The sequence below is a fragment of the Melospiza melodia genome, chromosome 25 (genome assembly GCF_035770615.1).
Source record: "Melospiza melodia melodia isolate bMelMel2 chromosome 25, bMelMel2.pri, whole genome shotgun sequence".
NCBI classification, from domain to species: domain Eukaryota; kingdom Metazoa; phylum Chordata; class Aves; order Passeriformes; family Passerellidae; genus Melospiza; species Melospiza melodia.
In genome coordinates this window covers 11,957,708-11,970,007 of record NC_086218.1, presented here as the reverse complement: position 1 = coordinate 11,970,007, position 12,300 = coordinate 11,957,708, and the positions used below count along the sequence as shown (strand labels likewise).

At 48.3% G+C, this 12,300-nt stretch overlaps 1 protein-coding gene across 1 annotated transcript; it reads right to left on the bottom strand.

Moving 5' to 3' along the window:
* Positions 1-4,358: 4,358 nt before the first annotated feature.
* TUFT1 (tuftelin 1) lies at positions 4,359-11,616 on the bottom strand. The gene is given in 21 exon segments (XM_063176503.1): positions 4,359-5,094; positions 5,510-5,610; positions 6,129-6,216; positions 6,681-6,782; positions 7,310-7,349; positions 7,352-7,387; positions 7,390-7,402; positions 7,627-7,695; positions 7,697-7,735; positions 8,013-8,093; positions 8,494-8,552; positions 9,089-9,145; positions 9,148-9,181; positions 9,658-9,732; positions 10,052-10,153; positions 10,949-11,013; positions 11,284-11,372; positions 11,374-11,478; positions 11,480-11,551; positions 11,553-11,580; positions 11,583-11,616. Coding segments are annotated over 21 exon segments (1,344 nt in total). The 3' UTR covers positions 4,359-5,039.
* Between the last annotated feature and the right edge of the window lie 684 nt (positions 11,617-12,300).

The following is a 12,300-nucleotide window of genomic DNA, read 5'->3' as shown; positions in this document are numbered from 1 at the left end:
TCCGTGCTGGATGCTCCAACCATAGTTCCTGGAGAGACACTTGGGATACCCCTGTTAGCCCCTCTGGCCTAGCAGCTCCCTGTGCAGCTGTGCCCGGGTAACCCTCTGAAAGCAGCTGGTCACACGGGGCGCTGCTAGACCTTGGACTGGGGGTGGAGGTGAAGAAAGGTCCTGTGAGGAGCTCCTTCCCCTACACAGCCCTTCGTCTGCCCCTTAAACCATGGGGTGCCAGACTTTCCTTTCGAAGGAAATTAACAGCCTTTCCTCTCTGTGTGCCCATGGCTGAAACTGCGATTCGGCCTCCAAAACTGCAGAGAACGATTTCTCACAGCCCGCAGCTGCCAACACCAAGAACTCTGGCTGCCCTTGCAGGGCCACGTGCCTCCTGCGGACGGACGTCGACACGCAGCAGGGGTGAGTTTGGTTTTACAGGGTGGTGGTGGTGGTGCAGGATTTCTCCAGGAGCAAAGCTGCCCCCACCGAGAACTCGGGCTGCCCTGGCAGTGCCAAGCACCTCCTAGTGCAAACTGGCATCAGGAAACTCAGGGGGTGAGTTTTTCTGCGCAGAAATTCTCCCAGACCAAACCTGAGAGCATCTAACCCTAACCACAACAACTTAGCTGGGTCTAAAACTTACAACCTTTGGACTGGCAGTGTGGGACCCGACCCGCTGTGCCACCGCTGGCCCCTTTCTAAAGCATTCCACTGCAGTCCTAAAACTCTGCCTTTTCAGAGGGTGTTTCCTCTGACCCTGACCATAATCTTCAAAATGTGCTAAAGAATCATAAAATGGCTTTGAAAAAGCCCCAACAATACCCTGAAAAGTCCCAGAAAAGTCCCTTCCAAAATCTCTTAAATACCTTTAAAAGTCCTAGAAAAAAAACTCAAAAAGACGTGCTCAGTCTCTGAACTCCACCTCTTGCTGTCTAGCCCATAGACGTCACCCCTACCTTTTTGCTGTGGGTCTGTTGTCCTCTGAGGGTTCTGTCATTGTCCTGCTGTGTGAGGGTTGCTGTCTGGTCTCGCTGCTAGGGTTGCTGTGTTGTGCTGCTGTTGGGGGAAAAGGCTTTTTAGGGGGGCTGGTTAGGCTGGGGTGAGGGGTGGTACAGCTGTACCCTGTACCCCTGATCTCCACTGGACTGTCCAGCCCTCAAGCCCTCTCCCTTTACCCCTCAACCCGTCCCTCTGCCCCCCAGCCCTCAGCTCCTGTGTGTCACCCTTAACCCCTCTCCTTTGCCCCTCAGCCCCCAGCTTCCCTGTGTCATCCTACAGCTGCCCCTGCCACCCTCGGCATCTCTGTGTGTCACCTGCTGTCCCCTCCCTCTGTTCCTCCCTCAGCTCCCAGCCTCTGTCATCCTCAAGCCCCCACAGTGCCCCTCAAGCTGCCCCTCAGCCTCCATGTGTTGTGCCATGAAAAGACCCTAAAAAAACCTAAAAAATCCCTGAAAACACCCTAATCTTCAAAATGTCCTAAAAAACCCATGAAAACCTAGAAATAGACTCAGAATGAATGCTGTTAGAATACACTGAAAATACCCTACTTTTATAAAACCCCTAAAACACCCCATAAAAATCCCCAAAGAACCTTTAAAAATCCCTAAATATACCCTAAATAGTCCAAAAAGAGCTCTAAAACTACCCCCAAAATCCTTAAAATGCCCTGATAAGACATTAAAAAACCTAAAAATTCCCTCAAAAACCCTAAAAATACCCTAGCCCTAAAAAGTCCTCCACATACCCTCAATAGTCAGAAAAAAACCCCAAGAACACCCAAACCCACTCCCCCAAACAATTCTTCAAAGTACTAAGAAAGTCCTGAAAAACCCCTAAAAGTATCCTAAATGTTCCCAGCAAATCCCTGAAAAATTCCTCTGAAAAAGCGCTCAAATATCCTTTTAAAGCCATGAGAAAACCCTAAAAAAACCCTTAAAAACTGCCCCCAACTCCTACCTGTCACTCTCTAGACCACAAACATCATTGCTACCTTTTATTAGGGTTGCCGCCGGCAGCTGATGGGAGAGTTCTGGGGCTGCCCCAGCACTGGGCTTACTGCCTTGTGCTGCTGTTGGGGAAAACTGGGGTCCTAGGGGTGCTGTTTAGGGTGACCTTGTGGTTGGGTTGAGGGCTGCTGCACCTGTACCCTAACCCGACCTGGTACCCTGTGTCCTTTGTACCCCTAACCCTCAGTGTGAGCTCTCCGTCTGTCAAGCCTCCCCTCCTTGCCCCTCAGCCCGCAATGTCTGTGCGTCACCCCGAGACCTCTGATATTGTCCCTTGGTCCCCTGGCCTCCACTGTGCACTCTCCACCTGGTTAGGGGTGGTTTTTAGGCTAAGGTTAGGGGTGGTGTGAGGGCTGGTTCACCTGTCACCCTCAAGCAGCCCCCACTTTGCCCCTCAAGGCATCTGCTCCCCCTGACCCTCTTCTTGTCACCCTCAAGTTCCCCGCTCTCAGCATCTCTGTGCCACCCTGGAGCTCCCCAGTTGCTCCTAAAGCCCCCTTCTGCTCTCAGCTCCCCCCATGCTCTGTGTCACCCTCCAGCCCCCTCCCCTCAGCCCCTTATGACACCCTGCAGCCCACAGACGTTGTCCCTGCCTGACTTACTTGGGTGTTGTCCTGCCGCAAGAGCTGCGCTGTCCTCCAAGGGTTCAGGCTCCTGCGTGCTGCTGGAGGGGACTCACAGGGGGGCGGTGGGTGAAGTAATGGATGGAGTGGAAAGTGTGGTGGGACGGGTTAAGGGCAGAGTGAGGGATGGAGCAAGGGCGGGCTGGAAAATAGAGTAGGGTTAGGGGCGGAGAAGGGGATGCAGCAGTATGGGGCTGAGGTGAGGAGGTGTTAGGAGGAAGCATAACTCCATAACTCCAACACCAAGTCTGCAGCCAGCGAGAACTCTGAGTGACCTTTGGCAAAATGATGTAAGGAAACTGGGATGATGAGTTTTGTTTCCCATGGAAAAGGGATGGCATTTGTGTCTCTGGGCCTGCACTCTGCCCAGGACCTTTGGTCTCGAGTGGGCTGCCACCTCCTAAAATTCCAAACATCACAGGTGAGACAGGGGGGTGGAAATTTTACTTGGGGTAGAAACCAATTTTGGATTTAGCTGAAGTCTGCTGGTCAAACTTGTGTAGTCTGTTAATTGGTGCGCTTGCAAAAAGGCCGGCAGAGAGAACAAAGGGAGTTTGAGGCTACTGTCGGAAAAAGAGAATCTGGGTTACAACCGAGTGCACAGCCTTGTCCCTGTGTAAGTTTGAGGTTTTGCCGGCAGCCGTCACCGAGTGCTGAGGGGTCCCCTGGTCGATAGGGAGGGTTTGCTTCAGGCTTTGCTTGTGAAAGGTGTGAAAAAGGCAAGCAGCTCTGAAGCAGATAAGCCCGCTCTTGCCTGTTAAAGCGTTGGATAAATCAAAGATAAACCTTCAAGGACCCTTCCCACCCAAACAGTTTCATGATTCTTTGCCCTGGAGGCAAGGGTGCACCTGTCACCACATTTCTCCTCACAGAGAAAAGCAAGGCACAATTCTTCCCAAGAATATTTCTGGGATTCACCTTCTCTGAACCTCAGAGGAAGGAAAAACAATTCTTGTCTCATTTGCTGTGCCTGTGTTTGTGCCAAAGTAGAATGCAACATGGAGATTGTTTACCCAAAGTGATGGCGTTTGGTTTCCTTGGCCTGTCAGGGCCGAGCGTGTGCGTGTGTCAGGACTGCTGGGTGACAGTCACGAGTTGTGTGCGGTGTGTGCAGGGTTGAGTACTTGGCAGATTCAGTTTAGATGTAATATAGTATAATAAAGTCATTAATTAGCTTTCTGATAAGGCAGAATGCAGATTGGAAATATTTGCACATATGATATTAAGGACACGTGAACCACCTTTCTGTGAGACAAAGACACAAGACTTGGCCCATCCCTAACTTAGGACACAGCTGGGGGTCCCCTCTTGGTCATTCCTGAAGGTCTCGGGTGTCCCCAGGCCCCACTCCTCGTAAATCCATGGATCCTGGGGCTCCAGACCTTTTGAAGAGGACTTCTTGGATCTGGAGGTGAATCCGAGACCCTCAAATCCCACCCTGAGTCCCCCAGTTTTTGGAACCCAGAAAACCCTAATTGCAATCCCAAAGTTACCCCATTCCTATGGAATCAGGACCGCAAAAACCCCAAAAGCCAAAAAGAAAAACCCTGGAAAAATCCCCAATTCCCAACCTGAGCCCACCCCTGGTTTTGAAAACTGGGAAAATCCCATCCCAAAGTTTCACCATTCCCATGGAATCAGGACCTGGGAAAACCGAAAAGCCAAAAACCCAGAAAAAAGCCCCCACCTTCCCCCAAAATTCCCAATCTTTTCCAACCAACCACAACTTCTGGGATTTAAAGCAGACAGAATTTTTATCTTTAATACGAAAACCAGGAATTAAAAAATTCCAAGGGAATCCCGAGGGATCCTGGTTGGAGCCTCCGGGGTCAAACGTGGATTGGGGCAGTCCTGGGCCAAAATTCCCAAGAATTATGGCCTGTGCCCATTCCCCACCTCACCCGGAGACTCTGATAATTTACAGAAATAAATACAGGGAATAAAATCCCAAAATCACGGGAATTCAACAATAATCATTTGGGGGGGGGAAGCATGTAATTCTGCGGGAAAAGCAGGAAATTACGTAGGAAAAACACAGGATTCAGCAGAAAGACACAGAATTTTTAGGGTTGGGAGAGCATTTTCAAGTCCAAGGGTGGTGCTGGAGGTTGACAGTGTGGTGGCCTCCCAGCTTTTTGGAATCTTTCTTCAGGAAAAAAGCAGAATCCAAGATTTTGATTTGGAAATTCCCAAAAAAAAGGTGAAATCCCAAATCCGGTTAGGAAAAACCTCTGGACTCCACATGGGAATGGCGAGAGCCGGAAAATCGCTGGGAAAAGGGGGAAAATTCCCGATTCCGACCTGGAATCGTGCCCGGGGCGATCCCACACCTCTTCCCTCGGGAAGGGCTCTGACTCCAGCTGGAAATTCCGGTCATTCCGAAGGGAAGGATCCGGCTGGGCCCAGACCCCAAAATTCAGGTTTCCACACACTCGATCAGGGGCAGTGGCTTTGGGCCTGGGAGGCGTTTGCTGGGAAAAGGGGAAAAAAAAAATAAAAGGAATTTTCAGTAGGAAAAAACAGGGAAAAGGGTTTCGGGGAGATCTGGATTCCTAAAAATTCCTGTGGGAGGGATTTGGGATCAGCTGCAGATGTGGAAAAATTATGGGAGATTTCAATTATCCCCAAATCTGGAAGAGCATCCCAAAATTCCAAAAGTTAGTCCCTAAATCCAGAGAGAATCCCAAAATCCAACAGTTCATCCCAAAATCCCAAAAACAATCCCAAAATCAGACAGCACTTCCAAAACTGCAGCCCCGAATCCAAAAGTTCATTGCCTAATGCAAGGAGAATCCCAAACCCAGAGGAGGTCCTGGAGTTCCCAACCTGAATCCCACCATTCCCAACCCAGATCCCAGAATTCCTGACCCTGAATTCCCGCCGCACCTGCTGACGTATTCCGACTTGGAGCGTGCGCGGGCACTGCTCCCGCCCCGGCTCACTTGTTTCTCGATCAGGTGCTCAATCCGGTCATGCATCTCCAGATTCTGGGGAAAAAAAAACAGGATTTGGGATTCGGAAAGGATTTTCCAACCATGGAGAGCTGCCTTGAGATGGTCCCTCTGTGCTCGGAATGGGAATTTCTGGGATTTGGGGTAATTTGGAGCGTAGGAATGTGACTGGGGGAGTTACTGAGTTATTTGGGAAGGTCTGTCCCAGGAAAAATGAGGATCAGGGAATTTTCATCTCAAAATCCTCAGTCTCACTGTTGGATTGGAAATTTCCCAGGTATTTCCCAAATCCTGGCAGAAATGGTCAGGCTCAGGTTGGGAATTTGGGGCTTTTTCCAGCTTTTTTTTTTTTTGGTCTTTATGGGACTTCCTAGGTCTTGATTCCCTCCCACCCTTTTCCCCCTTTTCCTCCCTCTTTCCTGCTTTTTCCCACCTTTTTTCCTGCTTTTCCCCCATACCCAGTTCCCCAACCACCCCCACAAGGAGCCCAACCCGATCCCAACATTCCAAAAAGATCCAAGCTCGGATCCAGCCCACAGAACTCCGGGCCCCACCTCTGCTTCCAGGTAGGACACTCTTTCCTTCAGTTCCTGGATCGCTGCGTCCTTGGCCTGGATCACGCTCTTGGAATTCTGCAGCTGCAACCCGGACATTTCCAAGGGATTGGCAATTCCCGGGTTTTTCCTGGGTTTTTCCTGCTTTTTTCTTATTTTCCCTGTTTTTCCCCAAGACTGTTTTCCTAGTTTTTCTTGGATTTTCCCCAGATTTTTAATGGTTTTTGCCTAGATTTTTCCCTGGTTTTTCCTGGTTTTTTTTTTCCCAGTTTTTCCAAGATTTTCCCCCCGTTTTTCCAGATTTTTTCATGTTTTTTTCCAGGTTTTTCGCCTTTTTTTTCCCTAGATTTTTCCAAGATTTTTCACAGGTTATTTCCCAGTTTTTTGCCTAAGTTTTCCTAGAATTTTCCTGGGTTTTCCTCTGGTTTTCCCTGCTTTTTCCCCCCTTTTCCCCATTTTTTTCCGGGAATTTTTCCCCATTTTTTCCCCAGAGTTTTTTCCCATTTTTTCCCTGGATTTTCCAAGGTTTTTCCAGTTTTCCCATCACCTTGCTCGATCATCTGGCGGACTTTGCGCTGCTGGCTCTTGAGCATGTCGTCCAGGTGATGGATTTTCTCCCGGAGCCCTGCCACCTCCTTCTCCAGCTGGGATGAGCTGAGAAAATACCGGGAAAAAATCTCCAGGAACAGTCTCCAAAAAAACTGGGAATGCTCACATCAAAAGAAACCCAGAATTCCTCCTCCAAAAACAGCCTGGGAATGGTCACATCCAAAAAAAATTGGAGGTGTTCGGCTAAAAAACTGAGATTGCTCACAGCAGAAAAACCTGGAATGCTCATCCCCCCCAAAAAAAAAGGGAATGTTCACCTAAAATAACCTGGGAATGTTGACAGCCATAAAATTCTGGAATTCCCACTCAAAGAAAAAAAAAGGGAATGTCCACCACACAAAAAACCAGGAATGCTCACCCCAAAAAAACCCTGGGAATGCCTGTCCCAAAAAATGTGGGAATGCCCAGCCGTGCAAAAAATTGGGACTGCCCATCCCAAAAGACCCTCAAATATCGGGAACAAGTCGGGGCATCAGGAACTGGGCATTCCTGGGATTTTCTCATTCCCAGGATTCCCCCTTCCTGCAATTCCCATTCCCAGACTCCCGGAATTCCCATTTTCGGATTCCCACCGCTCCTGCTGCGCCGCTCTCTCCCCTTCCACCTTCCGAGCCGCTCCAGCTCCGCCTGTCCAGACTCCATCCGTGCAGCAGATCCTGGTGATCCTGCGGATTGGGGAGCGGGATACGGGATGATAATGGGATATTGGGATAACAGGATGATAATGGGATATTGGAATATTGGGATAATGGGATACAGGGATAGGGATAGCGGAAAACCAGCAATGGGTCAGGATATCGGGAATGGCCTCCGACTCATCCCAATCCCAAATCACTGATCCCAGGGCTGGTTCCTGATCCCAAACCCACTGATCCTGATCCCAAATCACCTTTTCCATGCCTTCCAGGAGTCTCTGAAGCTGCTCCACCTCTGTCTCCGCTCGGCTGCGGGCGGAATCCCGCCCGCTCCGCGTCCTCCTGGCACCGCAGCAGCGCCCTCTGCAACGGGAAATCCAGGAATTCCGGAATTCCGGGAAATCCGGCTCTCCTGGGATCCCAGGACACATTCCAGGACTTTCCTTGGCAGGAGGATTTTCCTGGAGATCCCTCAAAAGAACCCAAGGGGAATAGTTCCTCAAAAACCCCAGCATCTCCTCTTAAGATTCCAGAATCCGGACAGAATTGCCCCTAAAATTCCAGAGTTTGGGCAAAATTCTCCTCCAAGATTGCTGAATTTGGGGTGAAATTCCGGGGTTTTTGGGAATTCCAGGCTCACCTCGAGGCCGCTCCGCTCCAGCTGGTGCCGCTTTTCTGCCTCCTGGAGCCTCCACAGGAGCCGCGGGGCCTCGGGGTCCTCCTGTGGGAACGGCCCCAGAAGGCCCCAGTGTCCCCCATACATCCCAAAACTCCCAAATTTTGCGTTTTTCAAGAGCTTCAAAATTCCCCAAATTTGGTGTTTCCAAGATGTCAAAAATTCCACATTTTTGAGTTTTCCCACAGGTCAAGAATCCCGAATTTTTAATTTTCCAAGAGCTCAAAAATTCACAAAATTTGGGATTTTTAGCTAAAATCCGAACCTCCCAAATCCCCATTAAAACCTGGGATTTCAGGAGTCAAAATTTGGTGGAAAACACCAAATATTCCCAAATTAACCCCAACTATTCCCCATTTTTGGGTGGAAAACGGGTTTCTTAAACATTTTCACCCTAACCCAGATCCTGTCCTGGAAAACTCCAGAATTTTTTTCCGTTCCCTACCGGATTATCCTGGGAATTCTCCCGGCAGGAGCAGCTCTGGTTCCGCTTCTCAGCACCACCTGGAATCCAGGGAAAAAAAGGGGGAAAACTGGGATTTATCCCAAATTTTTCTAATTCCCCAATTCTCTTTCCCAAATTTCAATGGATGTATTCCCAATTTAAATCATTTATTCCTAAATTTCTATGTATTTATCCCCATTTTTCCCCCTTTTTTTTTATTTCCAGGACCTGCTCCTACTTCCCTATTTGAGGCAAAATTTGGGAATTTTGGCAAAATAGCAACTCCAAAATTCCAGGATCATCCCTCCCGGGAGCTGTGAAATCCCTCCAGAAATTCCAAATTTCACATTTTTCACCCAAAAATGGTATTTTCCTGTTTTCCCTTATCAAAATTGGAAATTTTCCCTTTCAACCCCCCAAAAAAGGGAATTCCTCCTTTTTCCCTGAAAAAAATGGGAATTTTCCCTTTTCCCACCGGAAAAAATGGGATTATCCCCTTTTTTCCACCGAAAACCCCTCTGGAATGGTTTTTCCAGGGAAAATTCCACCTTTTTTCTTTGTTGTTTTGTAGTACCCTAATTTTTTACCTCTGAGCTCTCCTGCAATTCCCGGAATTCCCGGAATTCCAGAAATTCCGTCCGGGTCTGGAGTTGGTGCTCAAATCTTCACGGAGTTTTTTTGAGGATCACTCCCAGCCTGGGAAAAAAAAGGGAAAAGTTGGGGTTTTCTTGGGATGTGGGAATTCGAGGGAATTGGGAGGGGGGAAAAAAGGTTAAAAAGTCCAAGTAAAAATGGGGAAAGATCCAATGAAAGGAAAATAAATGAAAATAAAATTTGGAAATCTGGGGAACTTTTTGGGAACTAATTCAGGGAAAATTTGGGGGAATTTTGTGGAATTTCAGGGAATTCTGAGACATTTTTGTGGAATTTTGAGTGATTTTGGGCTAATCTGTGGAAATTTTGGGTAAATTTTGGGCAATTTTGAAAATAATTTTTTGGAGTTTTGGGGGAAATTTGAGCTGAGATTTGGAGAATTTTGGGAGGATGTTTTGGGAATTTCATGTCAACTCAGGGACTTTTGTGAGAAAATCATGAGAATTTTACAGGAATTTGTGGGAATTTTGCAGAATTTTCAGGGAATTTTGTGGAATTTTGGAATCTCACCTCCTGGATGTGCCGGACTTCGCTCTTGAGTTGTGTCACCGGCTCCTCGTGGTTGGCGCGAGCCTTGAGGTAAACCTGGAATAAGAATGGGAATGAAACGGGATTGGGAACGTCCCAAATCCCTCCGGGAATTCCAACAGATCCAGAGGGGTTGGGCAAGGCTTCCCAAAATTTCCCGGAATTTTTAGTCCCTGAATTTTCCTGTTAAATTTAATTTTCCAGGATTTGTTTTGGGAGGGGTTTCCCCACCTGTGGTTGTTCCCAAGAGTGGAATTTCCCTGAAATCCACAAGGAATTCCCTAAATTCCACCTGGAGTCCCTCAAATACACTAAATCCCAAAAAAATCCACCTTTTATCCTAAAATTCCACACGGAAATCCAGGATTTGGGGCACCTTAATGATCTCCTCATCTCCGTCCTTGGATTTGACGCACTCCGAGGCCAAGGAATTCCCGTCGGATCTCTTGGCCACCATGGCAAAGGCTCTGCCCACCGGCTTTGGGGGAAAAACACAGCGATTTTGGGAAAAAATTCCCAGGCAATGCCCAGAATTGGGATCTGCCACCCTCAGGGTGGTGGCCAGGTGGGAATTGTCCGAAAATCCCAGATTTGGAGGCAAAATTCAGGACTTCCATGGAAAACCCCAGGATTTTCAGCTGTTCCTGCTGTGGATAAATCTCGGAAAACCGTGATCCCATTCTCTCTCCCAAAATGATCCCAAAAAACCTGGATTTTACCACAAAAGCCAAGACTTCCCCAAAATCCTGAATTTTCAATCCCCAAAATCCAGAATTATCCCAAAATTCCCATTTTCCTCTCCCAAATTCCTGGTTTTACCCCCCAAACTCCCAAATTTCCCCCAAGACCCCAGTCTTCCCCAAAACTTCCAGATTTCCCCCCCAAATTCCCAGAAAAATCCCAAATCTCACTTTCTCCCCCCCAAAGTCTTGAATTTCCTCCCAGAATTCCCCCAAAATTCCCTTTTACCCAAAAAATTCCCATTTCTCCCTCCCAAAACCCCACAGTTTTTCCCAAAATTCCCAGAATTTCCCTCAAAATTCCATAAAAATCCCAGATTTCCCATTCCTCCCCCCAATCCTGAATTTTCACCACAATTCCCAAAACAAATTCCCAGAATTATCCCAAAACTCACATTTTCCTCCCCAAAATTCCCCTTGTTACCCCCTCAAATACCCAAATTTTCCCCCAAACTCTCAGATTTCCCCCCAAAATTCTCATTTTTCCCTGAAATTCCCAAATCTCCCCCCTCCCATTCCCACTTTTTCCGCACCTTCTGTTTGGGCCGGGGCTCCCCGGGGGGGTCTCGGGGCAGGCGCAGCCTCAGCACCGGCCGGCCTCCTAAGGGTTAAACCCAGTTTAAAATCGGGCTAAAAATTAGCATTTTTGGGCAAATGGATAGCTCAAGATAATTGGGAAGAAATCCAGTAAAAATTTGGATAAATCCAGAAAGAATCTGGGATAAACAGGGAAGAAATCCAGGATAAATCCCGGAAAAATCCCCACTGTTCCCAGATTGCTCTGCCGGGATCGGAATGAGAAAGGGAAGGGAAAGAGACACTGGATCCGGATTTTGGGGTGGGGGGATTTTCCAAAAATTCCAGGGACTCACCTCCGGATTCCAGGCAGATTTGGGGCCCCCTCCAGAATCTTCCAGGGATCCGGGGGAGTTTTCAGGGCTGGAAATTCTGGGAATTCGTGGGACGCCTCATGCTCAGCTCCTGCTGGAAAAGTCTGCCCTGAACTGGAAAAATTCCCCAAATCCCCGAATTTTCATTCCCAAGGAGTTTTCCAGCCAAGCCCAGGAGGACTTTTTGGGGAATTCACTGGGAATGGGAATTTTGGAAATCGCAAAACTCCTGGGATGGGAATCCCAAATCCCAACCCCATCCCAGAATTCGCAAGCAAGTTTTCCCATTTTTCCAAGGTTTTTTCCATCATTCCAAAGGATTTTTTGGGAAAAGCTGGGAAGGATGGGGAGGGAACTCCAAAAATCCTGGAATGGGAATCCCAAAAAATTCCAGGAGTGGAGATCCCAAAAAAAACCCCGGGAATTTGGGAATTCTCAGCAATCCAAACTGCTCCTTAAAAGGCTGGGAATGAGGAGTTTCCCTCTGGAAAATTGGGAAAAGCAGTCTGGAATCCCGAGGGAAAATCCCAGCGTTCCCCAAATCCATAAAAAAACTGGGATCGTTGGGATTTGAGACACAAAATTCCCAAATTCCCTGGGATTTGGGCGGGGTTGGATTTTGGGAATGCACCAGCCCCGCCCAAGGCCGGCTAGGAAAAGCGGGAAAAAACCCGGAAAAAAAAATTTTGGAAAACTCCTCAAATCCCAGCTGGAAAATTCCAGGATGGCCCCGCCCCCTGGGGTTCGGAATTCCCGAAACAATCGTGATTTCGGGAGAGGATTTTGTGGGAGAGATTCCGGGAATTCCATTGGAAAATGGAGCCGGGAAGATCCCGAAAATCCCGGATGGGTTTGGGGTTGGAAGGTGGGAAAAAGGGATTTGGGATCGCCAAAAATCATCCCGGAAATTCCCGGAATGACAAAAAGGAGGGACCGGGGAATTTTGGGGAGGGGTCCCAGGATTTTAGGGAAGGATCCCGAGGGAATTATAGGAA